The 21,511-nt window shown below is 40.4% G+C and overlaps 1 protein-coding gene across 1 annotated transcript in view; it reads right to left on the bottom strand.

The window, feature by feature from the left end:
* CNTNAP2 (contactin associated protein like 2) overlaps positions 1-21,511 on the bottom strand; it is a 1,052,534-nt gene that overhangs the window by 509,717 nt on the left and 521,306 nt on the right. The window contains exon 11 of the mRNA XM_025209846.1: positions 12,972-13,172. Within this exon, the coding sequence (XP_025065631.1) occupies positions 12,972-13,172 (201 nt within the window). The remainder of the gene's footprint in view (positions 1-12,971; positions 13,173-21,511) is intronic.

Here is a 21,511-nt window from a genome sequence, read left to right as displayed (position 1 = left end):
ACCCAAAGAACCTTGTCTTCCAAAACATAAATATTTCTTTGGGTGCTTATGGTACTTGATACAATAGACAATAATGACTCCTTTGGATGTGATACACTCTATAATGTAAAAAAGTACTTTGGTAAATAATACATTTTAAAAATAGCTGGGCATTAACTGTACCTTAGAATGTTGGAATTATTATGGGCCCATCGTGTAATTTGTAAATATATATTACATATCTGTAGTTAAAAAAAATGAACATCTTAGAAAATATTGCTGCTGGAAAAGACAAGCTGCATAAATAATTAATAAAATCCTGCCTTTACCTCTGGGGTCGCAGTGGTGACTTTTAATCTGATGATTATGCCTCTGGGAGGTCATGGCTCAGTGGCAGGGATGGTAGTTGGTTTCAGATCCTAACTCTCTCTCAAATGCTAGGCTATTCTACCCTAGTGGATATTTTGCAGAAGTGATAGAGGCTTCCTAAACTCCTGAATCTCACTAGTGCAACTCTGGAATATATGGCTAGGTTTGACCTCATGTTGCTAGCTTTATGCAGGGGTAATTATACGTTGTTTGCTTGGTTGCAAATCAGTTCTTCCAAAAAAAGTACAATTATTGATCTTTCTGTTCCATCCTGTCTAATCTATATAATCCCCACTTTTTTTTTTCTTATTCCATGGTGCTGATCAGACACCTCTTAGTTATTCTGTTCTGGTCTTGGCCATTTTTAAGGTTCCCAGAGTTTGGCTTAAGCAAGAAAGGCATAACAGGGAACAGCTTGCCAGGCTAATTAAACCTTAGCCTAAGGACTAATGGACTACTGGTAAACATCAAATACTATATACGAACTGTAGATGAGCCTGTAGTCTCCTTTTAATTTATGATAATTTGTAACTTGTGCAACCTTGTATAGCTTTGTGGTACTATATTTTACATGTATGCCTATGCTAAATAAGCATGTATAGGAATGTATGCTTTTAATTGTACTGTTAAAAATAGATTAGAAATAAAAGAAGGCTAAACTTTTTTATGAAGTGAGGAAAGGAAAGCAGGGAAGTGACAAAAAGACAAGTCAGGCCAGTGAGGAAAGGGATAAAAAATCCTCTCTTCGGTTTCACATGACTTAGTTTCACTAATGGATACCATCCAGGATTACTAAAAAAAAAGGAAAGTTTTGTTGGTTTCTGGAGGTCCCCAAAAGGATTTGATCAAAAGAAAACTGGGAGGGACACAGAGAGCCATAGAAAAGACCTGCTGACAGAGTAACACCATATTTCCCGCATTGGTTGTTCCCTGGTCAAAGTATAGGTAAACCAGACACCATGTACCTATTTTGTGCTTTGGGTGTAAACAATAAAAGGTTAGCCTATAGACTAATCTCCTGAATATTATCAGTAGTCTAAGCACCAGTGTACTTGTAATCTTCAGCTGAGACTCCCACATATGTGCCCATCTTTAAAAAAGGGACAGAAGAGATACAGGAGCACATTGTTTACTGACCCTTTAGTAACAAGTGACTAATCAAAGCCAACAAAATTTATCCTTGGAGAAAAACATGTCAAAGCAATTGATTTCTTCCTATAAGAGGGTAAGGGTGAGGGTGGAGGGCTTTGTGAACTGTGGAAAGAGACAGAAAAGAGTAGATGTCATATACTTCAATTTGAGTAGGATTTTTTTTATATAGTCTCCGGTGAAATTCTCATATATAATCTGAGGAACTATTATCTAGATGAAATTAAAATGGATGCATAAAAGATTGTATAGTCCCCAGTAATGGCTCAATATCAGAGTGGGAGGAGCTATCAGCTGGAATTCTGGGGATCTGGACTAGGCTTTGAAGATAAAATTCTGTAATTTTGCAGACAGGCTGAGAAGTTAGCAGAAACTTTAAGGAACAGGATTAGGGTTTAAAATCACCTTCCTAGATTAGAAAAATAGTTTGAAATAGAGGATAACATTCAAAATGGATTGGTGCAAATAACTATGCTTAGTAACAAGAAATTAAACAAAAAATATACAAAACAGAAAACAACTGTCTAGACAGCAGTAGTGCATAAAAAGAGTTATAGTATATCACAAGATAAGTACGAGTCAACTGTGTAATATTGTTACAACCCCCCCCCCCCCCCCCCCCCCCAAACCCCAAACCTAATAGCAGACAGGCTTTTATTAATGGAAATGTTGCACGTGTGGGCCCCTCTAGATGTTCAGGTAAAGGTGTGATAGGATCTGATATGTAATTCACACAATTGCACCTCCTGCCACGCCACATGTGCATAGCAGGAAGCATAATTGTGGGATCCAGCATTAGATCCAATCACGCATTATTGCTAGTGCAGGGGAAGCCCAGATTGCAATCCTGGGCTCCCTCTGCACTGGCAGGTAGCAAGTACCTGCAGCTGGGAGCCCCATCAGCTGATAGGGCTTGCAACTGCAGAAGCACCCCAATAGTGCTGCAGCTGGGAGTCTCACAGCTGACTGGGCAGCTCCCAGTCACAGGCACAGTGGCGATGCATAGTGGGTGCATGTGCAGCCCCTAAGAGCACTGGTGCACCTCCTGAAAGCAGCATTCTCTGCTTAGGCGATGGGCAGGGGAGTGGGGGGAGTAGGGGCGCTAGGAGAAGTGATCCACGTGGTCCCCCTGCAGCCAGTCATGTCAACTGGGGGGGGGGGACCCTCCCCCTGGTCGCTGACTGGGCACTCAGGAGGCAGCAGTTGCCCATGCCCGGGGGCATAATAAGGTGCACATTAAAGTTGGATAGAAACTAGTTATACAGTTATTACACATTTCTAGCTCTAACTTTATAGCTGAATGGACCTTTGTATGGCATGATAGTTACTTTGCATGTGTAACAGGTCTAAAGTAATTGTGTAATTGAGCCGTTAATTGCATAATACATGTATCGTGTAGAGGGGGCTTAAGTCATACTAGGTGATTCTTCCACTCTACTCAGCACTGATGAAGCATCATTTGGAGTACTGTGTCTAGTTTGGAGCACCATGCTTCAAGAAACATGTTAGCAAATGGGAAAAAAAAATTCAAAGAAGAGCAATAAAAATGGTAAGAGCTCTAGAAAACATAACATGCAAGGAATGATTGGAAAAACAGGATTGTTTCATCTAAAGATGAGAAGGTTGAAGGAGACTTTCATAACAGTTGTCAAGGCATTGAGAGAGCTTACAAAGAGGGGGGGTTATCAACTAGTCTCTATCAGAAGGGGAGAAGACAAGATGCAGTAGGCTTAAATTGTATCAAGGGAAATGCAATTTGAATATTAAGAAGAACTTTCTCAGTATGAACATGGTTAAGTATTGGAACAGGCTACCTAGACAAACATCTGTCTGGGTTGGCCTAGACAAGGATAAAGCTGCCTTGAGCAGAGATACAGACTAGAGGACCTTGGGAAATACTTCCTAGCCCTCTTTTTATATGGTTCTATGCATGGGTTACAAGGGAAACTATTTGTTATTTGTTCATCTTTTCACATTCAAGCAGGTGGTGTGACTTTGTACAGCAACATCTCAAATAATAACTATATTATAATTTAATTTAAATAATAACTCAAACTATATTATAATTTTTCATTACTTATAAAACTATAGGAGGTTGACAACTACTTTTCTGCCAGTTAATGAAAGAGGAGTTATGAGTTTTGACCTTACAAGCAGATGAGGGGTTGATTTGAATCCCTCTTTTATAGGCATGAGTTTCCTCTTGCTCAGTTCTCTGCACAGAAATGTACGGGTGCAGAAAATCTCATGCTATGAAGGCTTAATAAATAAAAATACAAGTAAATAATAAAACAAATAGTGCTTATTACCATCTACAAATGGCAATAACTAAATTGTTCTTGGCTCAAAAACAGTTTCCTTATTTGGAAATGCCTCAGTTTCCTCATTTCTGTACTGTCCTTAACTTTCAACAGAATTTTTACCCATGGGGAACAGTAGAGCTTAACAGCTCTCACACTCAGTCTCTATTTTTAAAATAACAGTCTCTCCTGCCCTCACCCCCCTTTGCAAACTACAGCCTAATACTTTGCTGTTCTTGGGTTTCCAAGAGCAAGTAGACGATATATGAAATGACTGAAGAAAGCTATGTGAAAACAATGGAATATTCAAAGGAAATGGATAAAAGACGTGGAAAATATGTATATGAATTAATTAAGCTGATGAGGAAAGAACTTCTTGACCTAGGCACTCAGTTTGAGAGGCAATTAAAACATTTAAACAGACTAGTTGTGTGTTGGGGAAAGAGTTGTGGAAAGAGTAAGTAAGATTAAACTTGTGCAAAGGCACACAGAAAAAATGTTCCTAGATTTAAATGTTTTAGACTACCCAGTCCTCAATCAAGTACCTGTGCTCATATCCACCTTAAATAGAGTTTGCACATGATCAATGTTGGCACTGGATTTATGACCCAGATACCTTGTTCTGGATGGACCCCAAACCTTCAGACCAACCACGACCTTTCCATTGAATAATAGGCAAATTTTATTGATACACAGTGATAGCAGATAAGAATAATACAAACAATTCTGTATCTACCAGTCTTAGAGCTACCATCAGAGGGAAGGTACATCTGGCCAGTATGTGAGCTTCACTCTGAGGTTGTTTTGTGAATGTCAGATGTCAGCAGCCTGGAGGTCGGAGGCCAAGGCCCACCCCACCTCCCAGTGGGGAGGGTGAGATGGGCTGGTAGTGTGGGTCCTCTCGGGGACTCTTTGCTGCTCTTCAATCCCTTGTTTTATACCTTTTTCTCTCTGTGGTGACTCTTCATCTCTGGGCATCGCTCATTGGTCTCTCTGTGGTTGTCATACTGTCCATGTTCTGTCCTGTCAGCACATTCCTTTGTTTCACAAGCCCATCACATGCACACATCCTAATTTGGGCTTTCCCAGTCTTTTCCTAATTTGGTCTGTTCCCCAAAACCAGAAATCCCAGGGGCTCTGCAATTGGGCACTATGACCTGGTGCCACCTTATCTTATATTATGGAACAGTGTGGTAAATGTCACCTGTGTATTCGCTTGCTGCTTTCCTGTGTCAGACACAGAGGGGCTTGAAGCACAAGCAGGCTTTTTAGAAATCAATTAACCCTTTTCATTGCCCTGGACCATTGATCTAATGCATATCTATTTTACCTACAAACCAATTCCCAAAAGCACACCTCTAAATATCATTTTGTTGCCAACAATCAATGCTGCAAAATCATGATTTGAAGCAAGGACAGCATATAAAAAGGATCTGTATCATCACAGAAGGACATTGTCTGATTAATTAAGAACAGCACAACACAGCTTTATTTATTTGCAAACTGCTGTACAAGTATCAACTAAAATATTTCAGCAATATTCCTGAGAAGCAGGTAGAATATTATTAATATTTTTTACAACTGGGGAAGCTGAAATAAATGGCTTAACTGATTTGCTCAAGGCCAGACAAAGTCAGAGCCAGATTTAAAGTTTAGGGTATTTAAACTCCCAACCCTGTGGTGAACCACTCAAGGGATTCTGCCTCTCAAGAAATTGAAACTGTGTAATCTCAGTTATGACAAAGAAATGAAAGACGCAGCTAGAAGAACTAGAAGAAGGGGATTTTTGTAATTAAACAGATACATATTATCTTTTGCAAGAAGCCAACCACTGGAGAAAATTCTCTAAGAACAATTTTGAAATAGCCATCTTAACATATATGACCAAACCTTAACAGGGTTGGAATGCTATTGAAACTGCGATGATCCAGAAAATATGCAAGAAACAAGGTTTCTCCTCATTTTCTTGTTTTTTTCCTTTTCCCCGCTATATAGCTTGGAGAGATGTTAGAGAAGCTTTTGAGCACAAAGGCTGTTTACAGATGTGAAAAAAAATAAAACAGTGTTTTACTTTCAGCGTGGTGTGTCCTTCCTTGCAACAAGTATAGTGCAGGCCCAGAACAGGCGTGAAATTAGTTTGACCCAGCCTGCCCAACATCTGTATAGATCGCCCACTACAGCGGGGCTTTTTGGCACTTTTATCTAATAGCTGATTGGATAAGAGTGCCAAAAAGCCCCACTGAAGTTCCTGATCTATGCAAACACTAGGGAGTTGGGTTGAACAAACGTGCTTCCTCTTCTGGTAAAGTGCTTTGGGGGGGAGGGGGGGGGGCGTGGAGCTGTCTGTCAGCCTCTCTCTCCCTTTTTTGGTGGGGGGGTGGGGGGGGGGGGGGGGGGGGGGCGTGGAGCTGTCTGTCAGCACCACAGTGCTCTTCTTGTGGTCACCAAACTTTGAAAACTTAACAGTTATTTTATAACAGGTCAAAAACAACAACAGTAGCGGCAGCAACAAAAACTTTTTTGGGAAAAAACTGAATTCCATTCAATAATTTAAATGGACCCATTTTCCAGGTAACTTTCCACAATATTTGCATCACTATTTCTGTTCAAATTTGTGTAAAACATTAACGTGTCTACTAAAATTATTTTTGTCTTACTAATATTGATATAATTATTAAAAGATTGAGGAAATATGTTTTAACACTAATTTCAATAATGTTGATATTTTTCATAAATTATTATTCATTATTTAAACATCTTGTTTTCACTGAAAATGTATTTTGTACAAAACATTTAAACAGTGGCACCATTTGTTTATCAATCACAAATGTATACAAACACTTTTCTCTTATATAGATAAATCAACTGGGGCTTAATAATAAGATTAAAGTCGTGAAAAGCAAACTGTAGATCTGGAACTAGAACCCTTGTCTCCTAACTGTCGAGCTACTGCCACCAAAGATCATAGCCCCCTAATAATATCTGTTAAACCCATCCTGTAGAAAGCTCTACAAAAGCACCCACACACATATATGCTATGGAAATTAATTAAACAATTATGGTTCTTTCGTCACGCTTATGGAAAGGAAAAAGAAATGACTTTACATAGCTATAAAATCTGTTTAGGGCTGTGAACAAAGGAAAATTCTCATACATGCTCCTACATCATACCTCCTGTGATGTACTTGTATTCTTATACTGCAGTTGACATTGTATAGTTGCATTACTGCATTGCAAATCACTTTGTGTGACAGATGATGAAATTGCTGGATTTTTTTTCTTTTAAAAGAAAGATTCCAGCTCCTTTGTTGTTGCCTCTATATACCCCTGAGTGGTGGGACCAGTAAGAACATTTTTCCTCCTTTAGCCTTCTTTTTGTGACTTAGGAAGGTAGCAACCTGATTCCCCCCACCCCCCAAATCAATTCTCTCACTAGCTGAGAAACTATACATGCACCAGGAACTCAATTCCCAGCTGGGCTTTTTGTCCCTAGGAATAGAGATGTCATTAGCTGCTCATAATAAAAGCTGTATGGAGACCTTGAGCCTTTTTTCCACCCTCTAAAATGGAGGAAATATTTCCATGACAAAGAACTATGCAATGATCAATGTATACAGCACAAGAAAACCAGCTCCTAGACTCAAACTGAGGGCTGAAGCCCCATTCTAGACCTCTATATAAACTGTTTCGACTTCCATGTCCACTCTGAGATTGCAACCCCCCACCCAAAAAAACCCAACCAAACAAAAAACAACATTTACTTTACAAACTCAGTTCTGTGGAATGGAAGGCCATGTACAACCTAAAGACAACCCAGATATTATCATACAACAGGCTGCCACTATTCATGGTCAAAACACCATGCATGCAGGAAAGCTAGAGACAACTCTCCAATGTGGAGTTTTACAAACTCCTGACACAGGATCCTGTTCCACAATACCTGGAGGCACTTGATAAATTCTTAAAAGGATCTACCTCAGGAAACACAGCAGCAAAGGATTACTGCTTCCACCTTGCAGGATCCCAGGCCAGGCAACTTTTAGTCAAGATCCACAAACGTAGCAACCCAGAATGCCCCATTTCTTCTGGCACTGGCATAATCACAGACAGAGTTTTTGGCTATGTTGACTCTATCCTATTCCCATATGCCACGGGAGAAGCCAGCTATTTGAAAGATACTGCAGATTTCTCAAAGAAACTGTCTTCCATTGACAAGCTTCCAGATAACATCGTGTTAACTACCATAGATATCACATCTCTATACACCAACATCCCTCAGGAAGACATAATACAAGCCATAAAGAACATTATCCCCAATGAGAACATTGTTTCTATTTCTGTTGTATTCTCTTGCTTTGTCCTCACACACAACTATTTCAGGTTTGGATACTCCCTATACCCACAAAAAATGGCAGCGCCCTGGACACATGTATGCATACATGTATGCACCTCCCTGCCAAAGATGTCAACATATTTATGACAGATCCTGATGATATCTTCATCATATGGACACATGGGAAGTTATTGCTAGAAAAACGTCACCACAACTTTAACAATTTCTACCTCTCCATTCAAACTATGCTGGAACACTCCACAACAGATTTATTTCCTAGACACTACAGTGAAAGTTTTCAATGGCCACCTTACCACCACCAGTACCAACCTATTGCTACAGTTATCTTCACTGTATCCCATTACTTGCATTAGCTTTTATGACTCCTTTGGTCCTAATGGATTTACTGCTTACTTGTTTGTCTCTCCCTGCTTCCTTTTCTTTCTGTTTTTTGTATTCAAATCTCTCTCTCTTGCTTTGTGCACACCCTTACATTATAAGAAAAAAAAAACAACAAACAAAGCAGCAACAATGTTTGGTTGCTTGTGAATGTACACATATATAATATCTGTTTAAGATGGGTTGTGTTGTATGGGCTTACAAATATTATTACTGTTAACATCTTAACTAGTTAGTATTATATATTGCCCAAAAGGCTTTACTATGTTAGGCATAGTGAACATACATACTACAAGAAAGTCTTTGTTCAAAAGAGCTTAAAGTCTAAATAAAGATAACAGAATAGTATTATTATGAGTAATATTAGTATTTTAATTGAATGCAACACACAAGGAAAAACAAAGGAGGGTCACAAAGACCATCTGAATCAGAATCAGTAATTGAACCATGATCTTCATACTCTCTGGGTGTGTCTACGTGTTCATTAATGTGCCATAATTATGGCGCATTAAGTTTAATACCTGTAATAACAGATGCTAACTTAATGTGCCATAATTGGTGCTACTGTGCATTAGTGCAGGCATATGCTGTTTTGTGATGCTAATGCACAGTAGATTAATTCTACTGTGCATTGGCACGGTTTTTGCCTGCTGCACTGAAGTTTAGTAAATTAGTCTACTGTGTATACAGCAGCTTGTGTAGACATGCCCTCTATTCAGTGCCTAAACTGCAAGATCATCCTTCTCCATGTCACATATGAGACAGGTGACAATCTCCAGCGTATGTCCCCCTAGTACAAGCTGGCTCCTAAGTCTCCAGTGTGTTTATAACTTAATAGAGATGGGTGGGAGCATGGGCAGTTCTAGGATTTTGAAAAGTGGGGTGCAGGTGTGTTGTGCATCATCCAATAATATAATGCATATCTTTCTCTAATTAAAAACAAACAAGAAACTTTACTAATACTCCAGGGGCCTAGGGCTGTACTAATTCAGTTTCTGATCCAAATAAAAACTAATATAACTGAGTCGGGGGGGGGGAAGAGGGGGACAAGGCTACCACTGGTTTCGACCTACTTCAGCTACCAGCACCTTTACACAGTGGGACCAGTGATGCTTACTCACCCATGCCCAGCTTCATGCTTCTGGTTGTGCCCTTATTCAGCCTCCCATAGCTCCTGCCACCTACTTATCAATTTAACTCATCTTTGCAACTCCTTCCTGCCTCTACTGTGCCACCTCATAGCTCAACCTACTTTTAACACTGCCTCTCGCCTCCCTATCTCTGGTTGGTTGTCAGATTGAATCCCTTAGCCACCCAGTATGGGTTTCTAAGTAGCAGCACACCTTTAGTGGATGTGCTGGGAAGGGGGGATGAGCAGAGAACCATTAACCAAAATATAAAACAAACAGAATAATTCTAGAGAAAAGCTAACTTCATTAGAAGGGGTTGTTAATATCTATGGTGTGAAAAGATTTGCAGAAATCAAGTAGATAATAGTGAGACATAAAGTCAATGGACTCACCCAACTCTGCCTCAATAGACTTGTGGCCATCCTCATAAGGCAGTTTGCTTTAACTTTTCATTGAAGCAAGAAACAAAGGGGTATAACCACATGCCCAACCTCCCCTCCTCCCGGTACCCCCAGAACGACCACTGGGTGTTTTCTTTTCTCTGCTCTACCTTGACATCTGTTCTTAGGCTACTGCCCAGCTACTTTGATTAATTTTTGTGTTCAACTGTCTTTGTTTGGCACCTTCAGGCTTAGGCAGCAAAATAAATAAAATTAATTTATTTTTTAACTTTAGAAAAATAGGCCAAAAATACCAGTTCTTGACAATCTTTATTTTATGCTATGCACATTTTAGCCACTGGATCTTTAGGCATTGTTTCTGTTGGACTCTGATGGAAAGTGTTTAGAAGTTTTTTATTATTAAAATACTATTTCCAGTCATAGGGGCACCCCTAATCCTGTCGCTATATTTCTTGCACCAATCAGAATAATGGCATTGTATTCTGTGAGGTTAAGGCCAGTCCCATAGCTAGTGAGCTGTGTTGAAAAGAATTGCTTTTTGGGGATGTATTTTAGTATGCTAGTTTGCCTGAAACTGCATTCAAAAGAGGAGAACACACAAAAGACAGAAAACAAAGAGCATGGATAATCTATGAGGAAGGTTGAAGCTCTTCAATGAGCTGACTAAAGCACTGTTTTGTTGCAAAAAAGAAAAGCCTACCTCTGACACAGTGCTTTTCATACAAAGATCTCAAACCACTTTAAAAAACAAAAGTTTTTTTTGAGAGGAGTACCTGCAGCGAGTCTGTTCACATTCAACATTAGGAACATGAATAAAAAATTGATAATGCATAGCTAGTGTAGCAAAAGTGTTTTAAACTGCTATCTTTTGTAGAGTGGCATCCATCAGAAAGAGAGGAACTAATGAGATCCTGAGAGGGAAATCAAGGAAACAACATGCTTCCTGCTTAAGCATATTCCCAACAAATACTATATTTTTCTGTAGCTGCCACTACAGGAATGAACAACTTTTTATTAATAGCAATAATGCATTGAATCTCCAGTTGTTCTAAATTGTATTATTTTAGCAGGATTTGGCAAGTTTTTTGGAAATTGGTATATATAGAAGTTAGTACTCTACGGTGTGCTACTCTACAGAGTAGAAATATTGAAATTACATATAAGGAAGACTGAGACATTATATTTACAGATGTTCCCATACTGTATGGTTCTAACACATGCTTATATATCTCAAATGAAACCCTGAAAGAACTGTGTACAGGGTGGGGAGACTCAGGTCTTACGGTATGGTGATTCCCATAAGAGAAAAAAAGAGGTAGTTAAAACTGGAATGTTGCACTGCCTTTTCCTTTTGCTGTTGTTTTTATCTCACTTAAAATATAGACAGACCTGAAAATGTTATCTGATTTAAAAAGCAATTATGGATGAAAACTATAGTCTAACAAAAAGTTGCCTGATAAAAACAGCATATTTTAAAATTTTATCTGATTTTATCTTATTAGCAAGGACACTTGCTACTAAGTTGTGGGGTAAGGTAAAACCAACACCCGTGGTAAAGGTCAGGTAAAACCAACACATCCCACCAGAGCTGTGGTAAGTGGCTGGGCTTCCCAGCCTTAGGCCTCTTCCATGAACGCATGCAAGTGTTTACTAGGCTGGTTTAATCCTTGCTAGATTGGGTTACCCCTTGGTTGATCTGAAGTTCATTCACCTCTGATGTGGACTAACTTTAGAATGGGTGTGCCATTTTTAGGATGATTCAGGATACTGTACATGAAAGCACAAGAAAGAGCAGCATATTTTCCTCTGTAAATTTTCCTTGCTATGCTAAATTAAGCAAAATAATAACAACAGGGACAAACCATGCATTAGAAATAGTTCAAAAACAGCAGGGTGGAAGGAGGGGGAATAACAAGCAATGTAGTGTCTATTAACTAACACTAAATTACAAGGGAATACTTATGGAAATAAGCATAAGATCCACATGCATGCCAAATGAATCTGTTATCAGCAACACCACAAGGAAATTCACCAACATGAGTTCAAAAGGGGGAGTCACTTAAAATAAAGGATATTTTCATTTTAAGTGTCCAGCTATTAGTTTCATTTGCGGCACATTTAATTGCTTGTATCATAATGAATTAATTTCACAACCATACAAATATTGTATGTGCTTTCCTTTATCATCAAGTCTTAGCCAAGTGCACTTAAATGGATACTTAACATCAAACATTAGCATAAACAATTAAAGAATATATTCTGCTTTTGAAACAATAAACCAAAGGGTTTTGTAGAACTTATTGTTTCTTGTGATTTTACTGGTTCTGTAGAAATGTTTTCTAACTGATACTTTTGTTCATATCAGATAGAAGTTAAAACATATATTCTTTAGGTAGTTAGAATTTTTTGACTGTTTTTACTATATCAGAAAAGCTAGATTGCAGAAAGATAAATTTGCATATTTTCTAATACAAGATCTCAATATTAATACGATGTGGCCCTCCTGGCATCCCCATATTACAAAGCAGTTCTATTCCTCTCTATTTGCAGGACAACAGGCTGCACATAATATTTCAGCTTACTCTTGCACAGAGATTAACTGAAAAGAAGCATGCCAAATCCTAAAACCTCAATTTAGGAAAGTCTCTTGCTGGTTTCAGTAAGTAAAGTCTGATGTGAAGACTGCAGGATACAGCTCAAACTTCTGAATACCTTTATAGAGAAAATTTTAAATCAAATTTGCCTTGTCCTCTGCCTAACCTCTTTTCTGAGAAACAGAATCTGATAGGAAACCACAGAAATCTGACACTGTGAAAACCAATTTAAGGAATAAGTATACTATAGGTTAACAGTTCAGATAATTCTGAATCTAGCAATATGATAATTAAGTAATATTCCATTCTCAGCCTACCTGGGGTGTTCAGTAGTCTTGACATCTTGCAGGAGTAAGAAATGTACTGCTCACAGTACTCAGCACTATTGGTGATGGCAGAGATCTGATCCATGGTGGCACTGTAATTAAGTTGCAGTACAGAGTACTTCTCTGGGCTGTTGCCTACCACAGGAGCCTGCATTTGCAAATCATGGTTCACAGTTGTCCACACTTTGTCCTCTGGAAGCAAAAAATGGACAAGAAAAGAGAACATAAATTAAACTAATTCTTGTTGTGTTACAGAAGGATAATACTTTGACTTGTTAGTTTATCTGCATTGGGTCCACATGTGAAAGAGAATAGGGCGGGCCGGGCAGACCTTTGATAACCACAAAGCAGAATTTTACTTGGAACAGCTAAACAACCTAGGATGAGTGCACTAACATGACGAAACTTTGGTTGGATTCTTTGGTGTTATAAGGCCAGCACACTATGCTTGTGGGAGTAGTCACTGATACAAATAGCAATCCCTGAGACAAACAAGGATTAGCTTTGATCAGAACTGGGTTAAAAGAACAGGAGGCCTGAGGCTAGAGAGATTTAAGGATTTTTACTGCAAGGAAAATTCAAGTTTACACAGTTTTACTTTGCTGTAGGTTACTCTGTGACCCTGTGATATTAGAGACACGCTGAATTATAATGGGATTACATACATTTGTTCTTTGAAATGGAATGACTGTGGTTTATTAGAAACTACAGCAGTCATAGGCTTCCTGTGGTTTCTTGTCCCTGGGCTATGTCCCAACTGGTCCAAGCTTACCTCTGATCTGGACTTGATGAACTATTCAAAGACAGAACCATGCTGGCTCCTTTAGGCTAGTGGCCAAGATATGCATCTCAAGGTAGGAAACAATAAAGTGGGGAAAATTTGTGAAACTTCAGGGTTTCATTCGGGTTAGCAAAACATGACCAAGGGGAAAGAGAGAGTTTCTCTACACTTTAATCAGGAGAAACACAGCAATGAAGCCTGAACCCACCCACCAACAACTTTCTTGGTGCACATGAAAAAGGAACATAATCCAGTAGCCTATAGCTAGCTGTCTATCTTTTAAGCCTCTATTAGTTATGTGAACAGCAAAGCACTAGAGGGAGCATTACTGCAGCACCTTCTTTGAAAGTCAAAACAGAATGTCCATAATAGCGAAATAACAACATGCTTCCTTATCAGCAGTTTTGCAAAGCAGTGAAGGGCCCCATACAACACAAATGTAGATCAGAAAGGAAAGAAATAATAGCAGACATATTACATTTATATAAAATAATGAACGGGATAGAAATCTAGTGCTTGGACTTGCCTATACTCAGGGGTGAGTCAATGACATTTTGAAAAGTATACTTTTATAGGAGATATATATTTATTTCCTTTTAAAGCAGGGGTGGCCAACCTGTGGCTCTGGGACCACATGCAGCTCTTCAGCAGTTGATATGCGTCTCCTTGAATCTTTGCACAAGCACACGCTGACCAGCTTCCATTTGGTGAAACTGTAAACTTGAATTTTCCTTGCATTTGGAAGCTGGTCAGCGTGTGCTTATGCAAAGATTCAACGAGACACATATCAACTGCTGAAGAACTGCATGTAGCTCCAGAGCCACAAGTTGGCCACTCCTGCTTTAAAGCAATACAATTTGTGCACCAACTTTTGTGAATTAAATCCATTCATGTTCAGGCATCTCTAGTAGTTACTTCTTCTGGATCAACAGCTATTCTCTGACTTAGGCATGAAGAATTGTTTGTTTCAGGTAACAGCATCACAAAGGACTATCACATTTGCTGCCTTTTAGTAGTTTTGTCCATTTATGCAGAGTGGTTGGGATAAAAATAGGCAAAGGAACACTTGTTCCTTGAGGTGGTTCTTCTATATCAGGGTTGAGGATTGATAATAACTAAAAGACAAAAATATTCTGTTCTGGTCTATTATTAATTTTACCCTCATCACTACAATATCCATATGCTTTCCAGAAGGGCATTCACCAATGTGACTAACATTTGTCCTTTTTCCTCCTCAGGGAAAAAGGTGACCTTATTTGATTTTCTTTCTGCTGTGCTATATACTTTCATTATTGAAAACTAAGCCAAGGAAATGTGTCTTGTCCTTGAAGAGACATTTTGAGTTTTTGAGGCAGATCGTAGCACCTCTGAAAGTTCATTCCAGAGTCTTACTGTCCCCCAAGAATGGTCTCTCCTCTGGACAGGTTGTTTTCCCCCTTGTACTTGGCCTTGAGCAACAGAATTTCTGACCATGGTCTTTTTCTCAGAGATTCAGATAACAACTTGCAGGTAACTGATACTGCTGCTGCATATTCTGTTCCTGTTTTCTAAGTAAATACAGAACTTCAGTCTCTAGAGAGGTCATTTGGCCTTTTCCAAAATACTGAATTCCTTCAACAGAGCAGATGTGCCATACAGTAATAGAAGACATTAACTTTAGGAATGCAAGCCAATCTGATGTAGATTCATTTGTGTGTATTCTCATTCCCATTAATGGTGTCACGTAGCTACATCTGAACAAACAACATTTAAACACCACATTTATAAATATCTCAAATAAATACCTGAAAATGTTCTGAGCAATGCAGGCCTGTTTCAAAGGTTCCCAAAGTACAGAGAAAAGTTCTTAGTGATTTTGAGGAGTTATGGATTGGGCACCAGGGCAAAACAGTTAACCACTGATGGTATGATTATTCTTATTACCAACCTTTTGTATTGCTGCTTCATATTTTAGTCACATGTTATTACTGCATTGTTTCTGGAAATCATATTTAGAAATTTGCTTTTAGAAATTGGCTTTTAGATAAAGTAATCATTGCGTTAGAACAATGCCCCAGGGGATACGGCATGGATTAATTGGTTGTTAAAGTACAAAGTTTCACATTCACAGCCTTCAAGGCAGACACCATGTCCAGAGCCAACAGACAAGCAGGCACATATCCTGGGAAACTGAAAACATACAAATATCATAATAAAGATAGGGTCCTGCAGCACTGGCACCAGGTCATAATGCCCAGCTGCAAAGTCCCTGGGATTTCTGGTTTTAAGTGGAATGACCAAATTAAGACACTAGCAAATAACCAAATTAAGGAGTATGCATGTGATGGGTTTATGGAGATAGACTTTTGGTTGATAAAACAAAATGTGGACAGAATGACAACTACAGGGAAACCAATCACCAATGTCCAGAAATGAAGAGTCATCAAGGAAAAAAGAATACAAAAGGAGGAGTTTCCAGAACAACAAGTTGGTGTCAGCCCTCAACCTCCAAGGCTGCTGCTGTCTGACATTCAAACAAAGAACCACAAGGTGGTGGTCATGTATCGGCTAGGTGCACAGCTCTCCCTATGAACCCCCTGGGACTGGAAAATAATTGCTATTGTATTCTGTAATCATCTTCTTGCTTTGACTGCATTGGTCTTATTTTCTATCACTGTGTATCAATAAAATTTGCCTATTATCAGATGGATGGAGTTGTGGTGGGTCTGAAGGTTGTCCTCACCTGAAACAAGGTATCAAGACTGGGTCATAAATCCAGTGCCAACAATTATGAGGTACTGATATGAAATCATGTGAATGTAAATGATACAGTATAGATGGTTCATCTGCTCAGAAATACAGTAGATAAAGGAAATGGACTCTCCACAGGGAGCAGAAATAGTTAGACAAACAAGATGAAGTTCAGATGGTGGGTTGAGATAGTGATTATATTAATATTTCATAACCCTCCTCCAAAGCTGTATGTCCAACAATAATATTGCACCAGTACGAGTAGTACAAGTGTCTGTGTATTTCTCTAATCCACCTCCAGAACACTCAGGAGGATTTTTCTTTTTATGCCAAATAGACATTTAGCTATTTCCTACCAGTTTACATGTTGTAAAATGTAACAATATGTTGTTGAAGACTTGGGAGGAAAAATTACTTATACCAATTAGATACACTTCATTTAGTATATCATATTAAAACAAGGCATATCAACTTTCCCATTTTGCCTCTATGATAGAATACACAATGGAATGTGCTGTGCCGCATTTTCATGGAGGAGTTTAATACAAAGAACTACATATTCATTGTCCTACTGCAGCTCTAATTAAGGTTGTGCCCTACCAGACATCAACTATCCTGATTCTAATGACCTTTCTCATAGGGGCCTGATCCCACTCCAGTTATGTTTGGACAAAGACACACAGGTGACTTTAATAGTGGAAATTGGATTGGGCACTATATCCAAAAACAGCACTGGATCTCCTGCACTGGATTCCAGCCAGTGCAAAACTGAAGCATTCCCTTAAAGGGAATTTTAGAGAAGCTCAGGCTTGTAGGTCCATCCAGAAGGATGCACTTATATAATCAGGTCTGTGTGGGCTACAGAGGAAAGCAGCCAACCTGACTGTGAAGAAAACACCCGATGAGAGTCCAGGTAAATAGGATGGGAAGCCTTAGAGAGAGAAATGTTGATGTGGCATATCAGGTTCTTTGTTTAATATTAAAAAATACTGTCTTGCATGGCATAATAAACAAACAACTGTTTGCTAACAGTATCTGCAGATCCAATCCAGTGTACGTTGGAGAACGAACATTTCCCTTCAAATGGACCAATACTTCTTTCCTCTAGAAAGGCAGAATCTCTCATATAAACAAGAAACATTTTTTCAGAAACAAAAGGCTCAGAACTGAGAGGGGCATGTTTTTTAGGATATGACAAATAACAGATTCTGATTACTTTTTGCAAAAACCAGTGCCATTAACATTTGTGGCAGGTTTTTATTTTGGAGAAGGAATTCTGCCTGCCTACCTAAGTTTCCTATAACATCTGAACTGAGTTAATTACGCTTTTCTTCCTTCTCTTAAAAACTGTGCTCGAAAATGTCTGCTGTTTCTTCTCCATCAAAGATGGAAGAATCTTGCTACATGCATCCCCCAAGGCACTTAGGATCTTCGTCATGCTATACAAGCAAAAAACCACTAATATACTGCAAAGGTAGGCATAACTGCCATATTTTCTCACATGCATGTGTGCAAAATTCTTTAGAAATAAAGTTATATCTGGAAGACTGCAGCTGACTGATTAGTATACCTGGCTGAGTGACTTAGCATAAAATTTGCTGCCTCTCTAGGCAGCGTAATGGCTTCTTTTAGAACGACATGATGATAAATTACAACTCTGGGAAAACTATGTAAAGGGCAAGCTGTATTTAATAGTTTTGTGATAACAAAAAAAAAGGTGTCATGCAATATGGGATGCAAATCTTTTACATCCCTTTGGATATACTGTGATAGTAGAAATATATCCTTATTATGGGGGAAGGGAAGATGTCACCGGTCAATACCTAGTTTTTCTTCTTCAAGTTCTCCAGGAATTTAAAGGACATATCCCCAAGAACATCCTGGAATGAGATTGGTATCAAATAGTAACTGACTCTCTATTTAGGTATTGGACCCAACCCTGCTTGTGATTGATCTGTTGCCTCCCAGATGAAATGTTGGGGCTAAAAGTCGAGAGACGGAGAGGCACCAGCTACTCTGGAGAAATACAGGGTTCAGGGAGACTTCTGCAGGAGCCCATGCATTAGGGCAAGAGGACGAAGCTGTGTGTTTGTTTGCCTTTGTGCACGTGAATTGCTTGTGACATCCAGCTATTTTTTTCCTTTTAATGCTACCAATTTGTTTGTATCAGCTTATGCTTTAAATTTTACTTCTGAAAGGAAATAGGATAAGAACTATATATTTTAAAATACTTAAAATATTTAAATATTTTAAATTTCTACTTTGTGTTTTCACTTCCTCAAAATCTGGAATGTCTTGAATTCATAGACTGACTTAAATCTCCACTAGGATTCCAACCAGTAGCATGCTTCAGAAATGTAATTTGGAATACTTAAACTTCCCTGAAATGAGAGTGACCTACAACCTCAGTAAGCTCAGGCAAAGCTTACTGCTCTCTCATTTTTAAATTATTCACAAGAACAGAGCCCACTGGCAGATGAGAATTTGAAGTGCTGCAAAATTCCTCTCCCATTTGGAGCACTTCAACTTCAGATCTCTTCAGTACCATACAGATAGGGCTGTGTGAAGCCTTGGTCCCTGATTTGATTTGGCGGAGATTTGACTCAATTCAGTGGCCGAATCTCCAAATCAAATCATAAGATCCTTTAATCTCTCTGAATCGAATCGGAATCCTCCTTATCACTTCGGAGAGATTCGGAAAGATTTAGCGATTCGGACATAGAAACAGATTTAAGTGTTTTTTCTACACACGTCAAGGTACCAGGCAGCTCATGAATGCTGGGATGGCGGGGCGGATGGAGCATTCCATAGGAGTGTGGGGGGCTCCCCAGTGTGCTCGGCAGCAGACCTGGACATGGACCAGAAGCACTTTCAGTTCACTTCCCGGTCCCCTGGGGAACACGCAGCCCCCCCGCCCCCCTCCCAGCTCAGGGAGTGGTGTCTCTTGGGCCTGAAGGAGCACCTGGGGTCTCCCCCTGGCCATTTGCTGAGCCGGGGTGGGGGTGGGAGGAGGCCCTGCACTCTCCCCAGTGGACTCGGAAGTGGACCGGAAGTACGTCCGGTCCACTTCTGGGTTCCCCGCTGAGCACACAGGGCCCCCCATGCTCCTGTGGGATGCCCCAACTGTTCCAGCATTGCAGTGTTCACAAGCCATGCCTGGTACCTCAAGGTATGTAGAAAAAACATTTAAAGCTGCGTCTATGCCTGAATCACTGATTCTCCAAAACAGCAACAAATCTTCAGTTTCAGATTTGGCCTAATCAAATTGGGGACAGTGATCCAAATCAAAAAATTGAATCACTGTCCTCAATTCAGGCCAAATCTGAATTGAATATGTCCCATTTTTCACACCCCTACATACAGATCTGTAGCTATCTCTTCCCAGACCTCACAGTGCTTCAAAATCATCACAATGACAAGCAGATGTTTCAGAAAGTGTTTCAAAGAGATCCCTTATTTTTTCAGGATCATTCTTGAAGCAATTCAGTCATTTCTGAAGTGCTGCTTTGGAAGTCTATGTCTGTACACTCACTGCTTGGAGCACTTCAGACAGAATATCTGTTTAAAGTCAGAGTCAAATTCTGTCCTCAAGCAAATTAATTTCAGTGCAGATTAACTCATTCTCTTTCTTTCTTATACCTTTGTAAAAAATGTAGTTACTCCAGTGTCAGTGGGAGCGGCTACATGACACACTTTACAACACAGTAAGCATCACCATCTACACGTGAAGATTCTTACTATGCAGTAAATTATTCTACTCATGGTTAATTTACTACCTGCACATGCAAGTAGCAAATTAACTATGGAGTATTTACTGCATAGTAATGAACATGTAGACACTGACCAGGAGAAAATTAGCTCCTGGGCAGCCCCACCACCAGGGGGCCACCCACAGGATAGGACCTGGGGCATGGGGCTTGGAGCTTCTCTAGCTCCAGGGCTGGGCCAACTCTTTGCCTGCCCCGCCCTAGGCCCTAAAAGGCTGTGGGGACTCTGGGGTCCTGGATCACCTGCAGGCAGACTTTGGCCACCAGGTCCCACAGCAGAGGCCCCTAGGCAGCTGCAGCAGCCTGTCCAGACCCCGGCGCTGGTTCCTGGCACACAACATGCACTGTTTGCAGCTCACCCAGGGCCTTTGTGTGGGGGGAGCCATTGCTGTCACCACAGCTGGCACTCCCGGTGCCAGGTATCTTCCGCCCACTGTGCCTCCTCCACACAGTCCCTGTGAAGGAGCTTCCCCCAGGCCTCACAGATGTTATGCAGTACACAGGCAGTGACAGTGACGCAGGGAATGTTGGCCTTTGTGACCTTGAGGTGGGCAGTGAGGGTGCATCAGCATCCCTTCAGGTAGCTGAAGGCACACTCCATCAACACATGGGTCTGGCCCAGGCACTGGTTGAAGTATGCTTGGCATGGGTCCAGCTGGCCGGTGTAGGGCCACATGAACCAGGGGTGGAGTGGGTAGGCAGGGTCCATGATGAGTGAAAGCCCCACTGGCTGTAGTAGGGGTTGTCACTGTGTGGTGTGCAGGTGATGGGGATGTGGGTTCCATCCCTGATGAACTGAGAGAAGCCCAGGGCTTGGAACCCCGCCACCACCTCCAGGGGGTCATGCATCTGGAGCACAATGTACTCCAGCAAGTCCTGGAGGGTGCTGCAGACCTCAAGGACAGCCCCCCTCATGGTCACCTTGCCCACACTAAAGAGGTGCCTGGCATAGTGTAGGTTGGTGGGTGTGGCCAGTTTGAGCAGGGGATTGGCCAACCTGGTGTCTGTGGGGAAGGGCCACCACATGGTGGTGTCCTGCTGTCATGCAGGAGGAGATGCTTAAAGAGCTCCTGGAAAATGGTTCAGGTCATACCAAAGGACTCTAGCCACTGCTCATTTCTGCAGGTGTGCTGAACAATGTGCAGCCACCAGTCCTGGCTGGACAGGTAGGCCCATAGGCTGTGGTGCTGGAGCATCAGGAGTACATGGATAGTACTGGTGGCAGCATCCAGGTGCATGTTGTCAGCATTCCT

Source organism: Alligator sinensis, unplaced genomic scaffold (genome assembly GCF_000455745.1).
Source record: "Alligator sinensis unplaced genomic scaffold, ASM45574v1 scaffold456_1, whole genome shotgun sequence".
Lineage (NCBI taxonomy): Eukaryota > Metazoa > Chordata > Crocodylia > Alligatoridae > Alligator > Alligator sinensis.
This window is presented reverse-complemented; position numbering and strand designations above follow the sequence as displayed.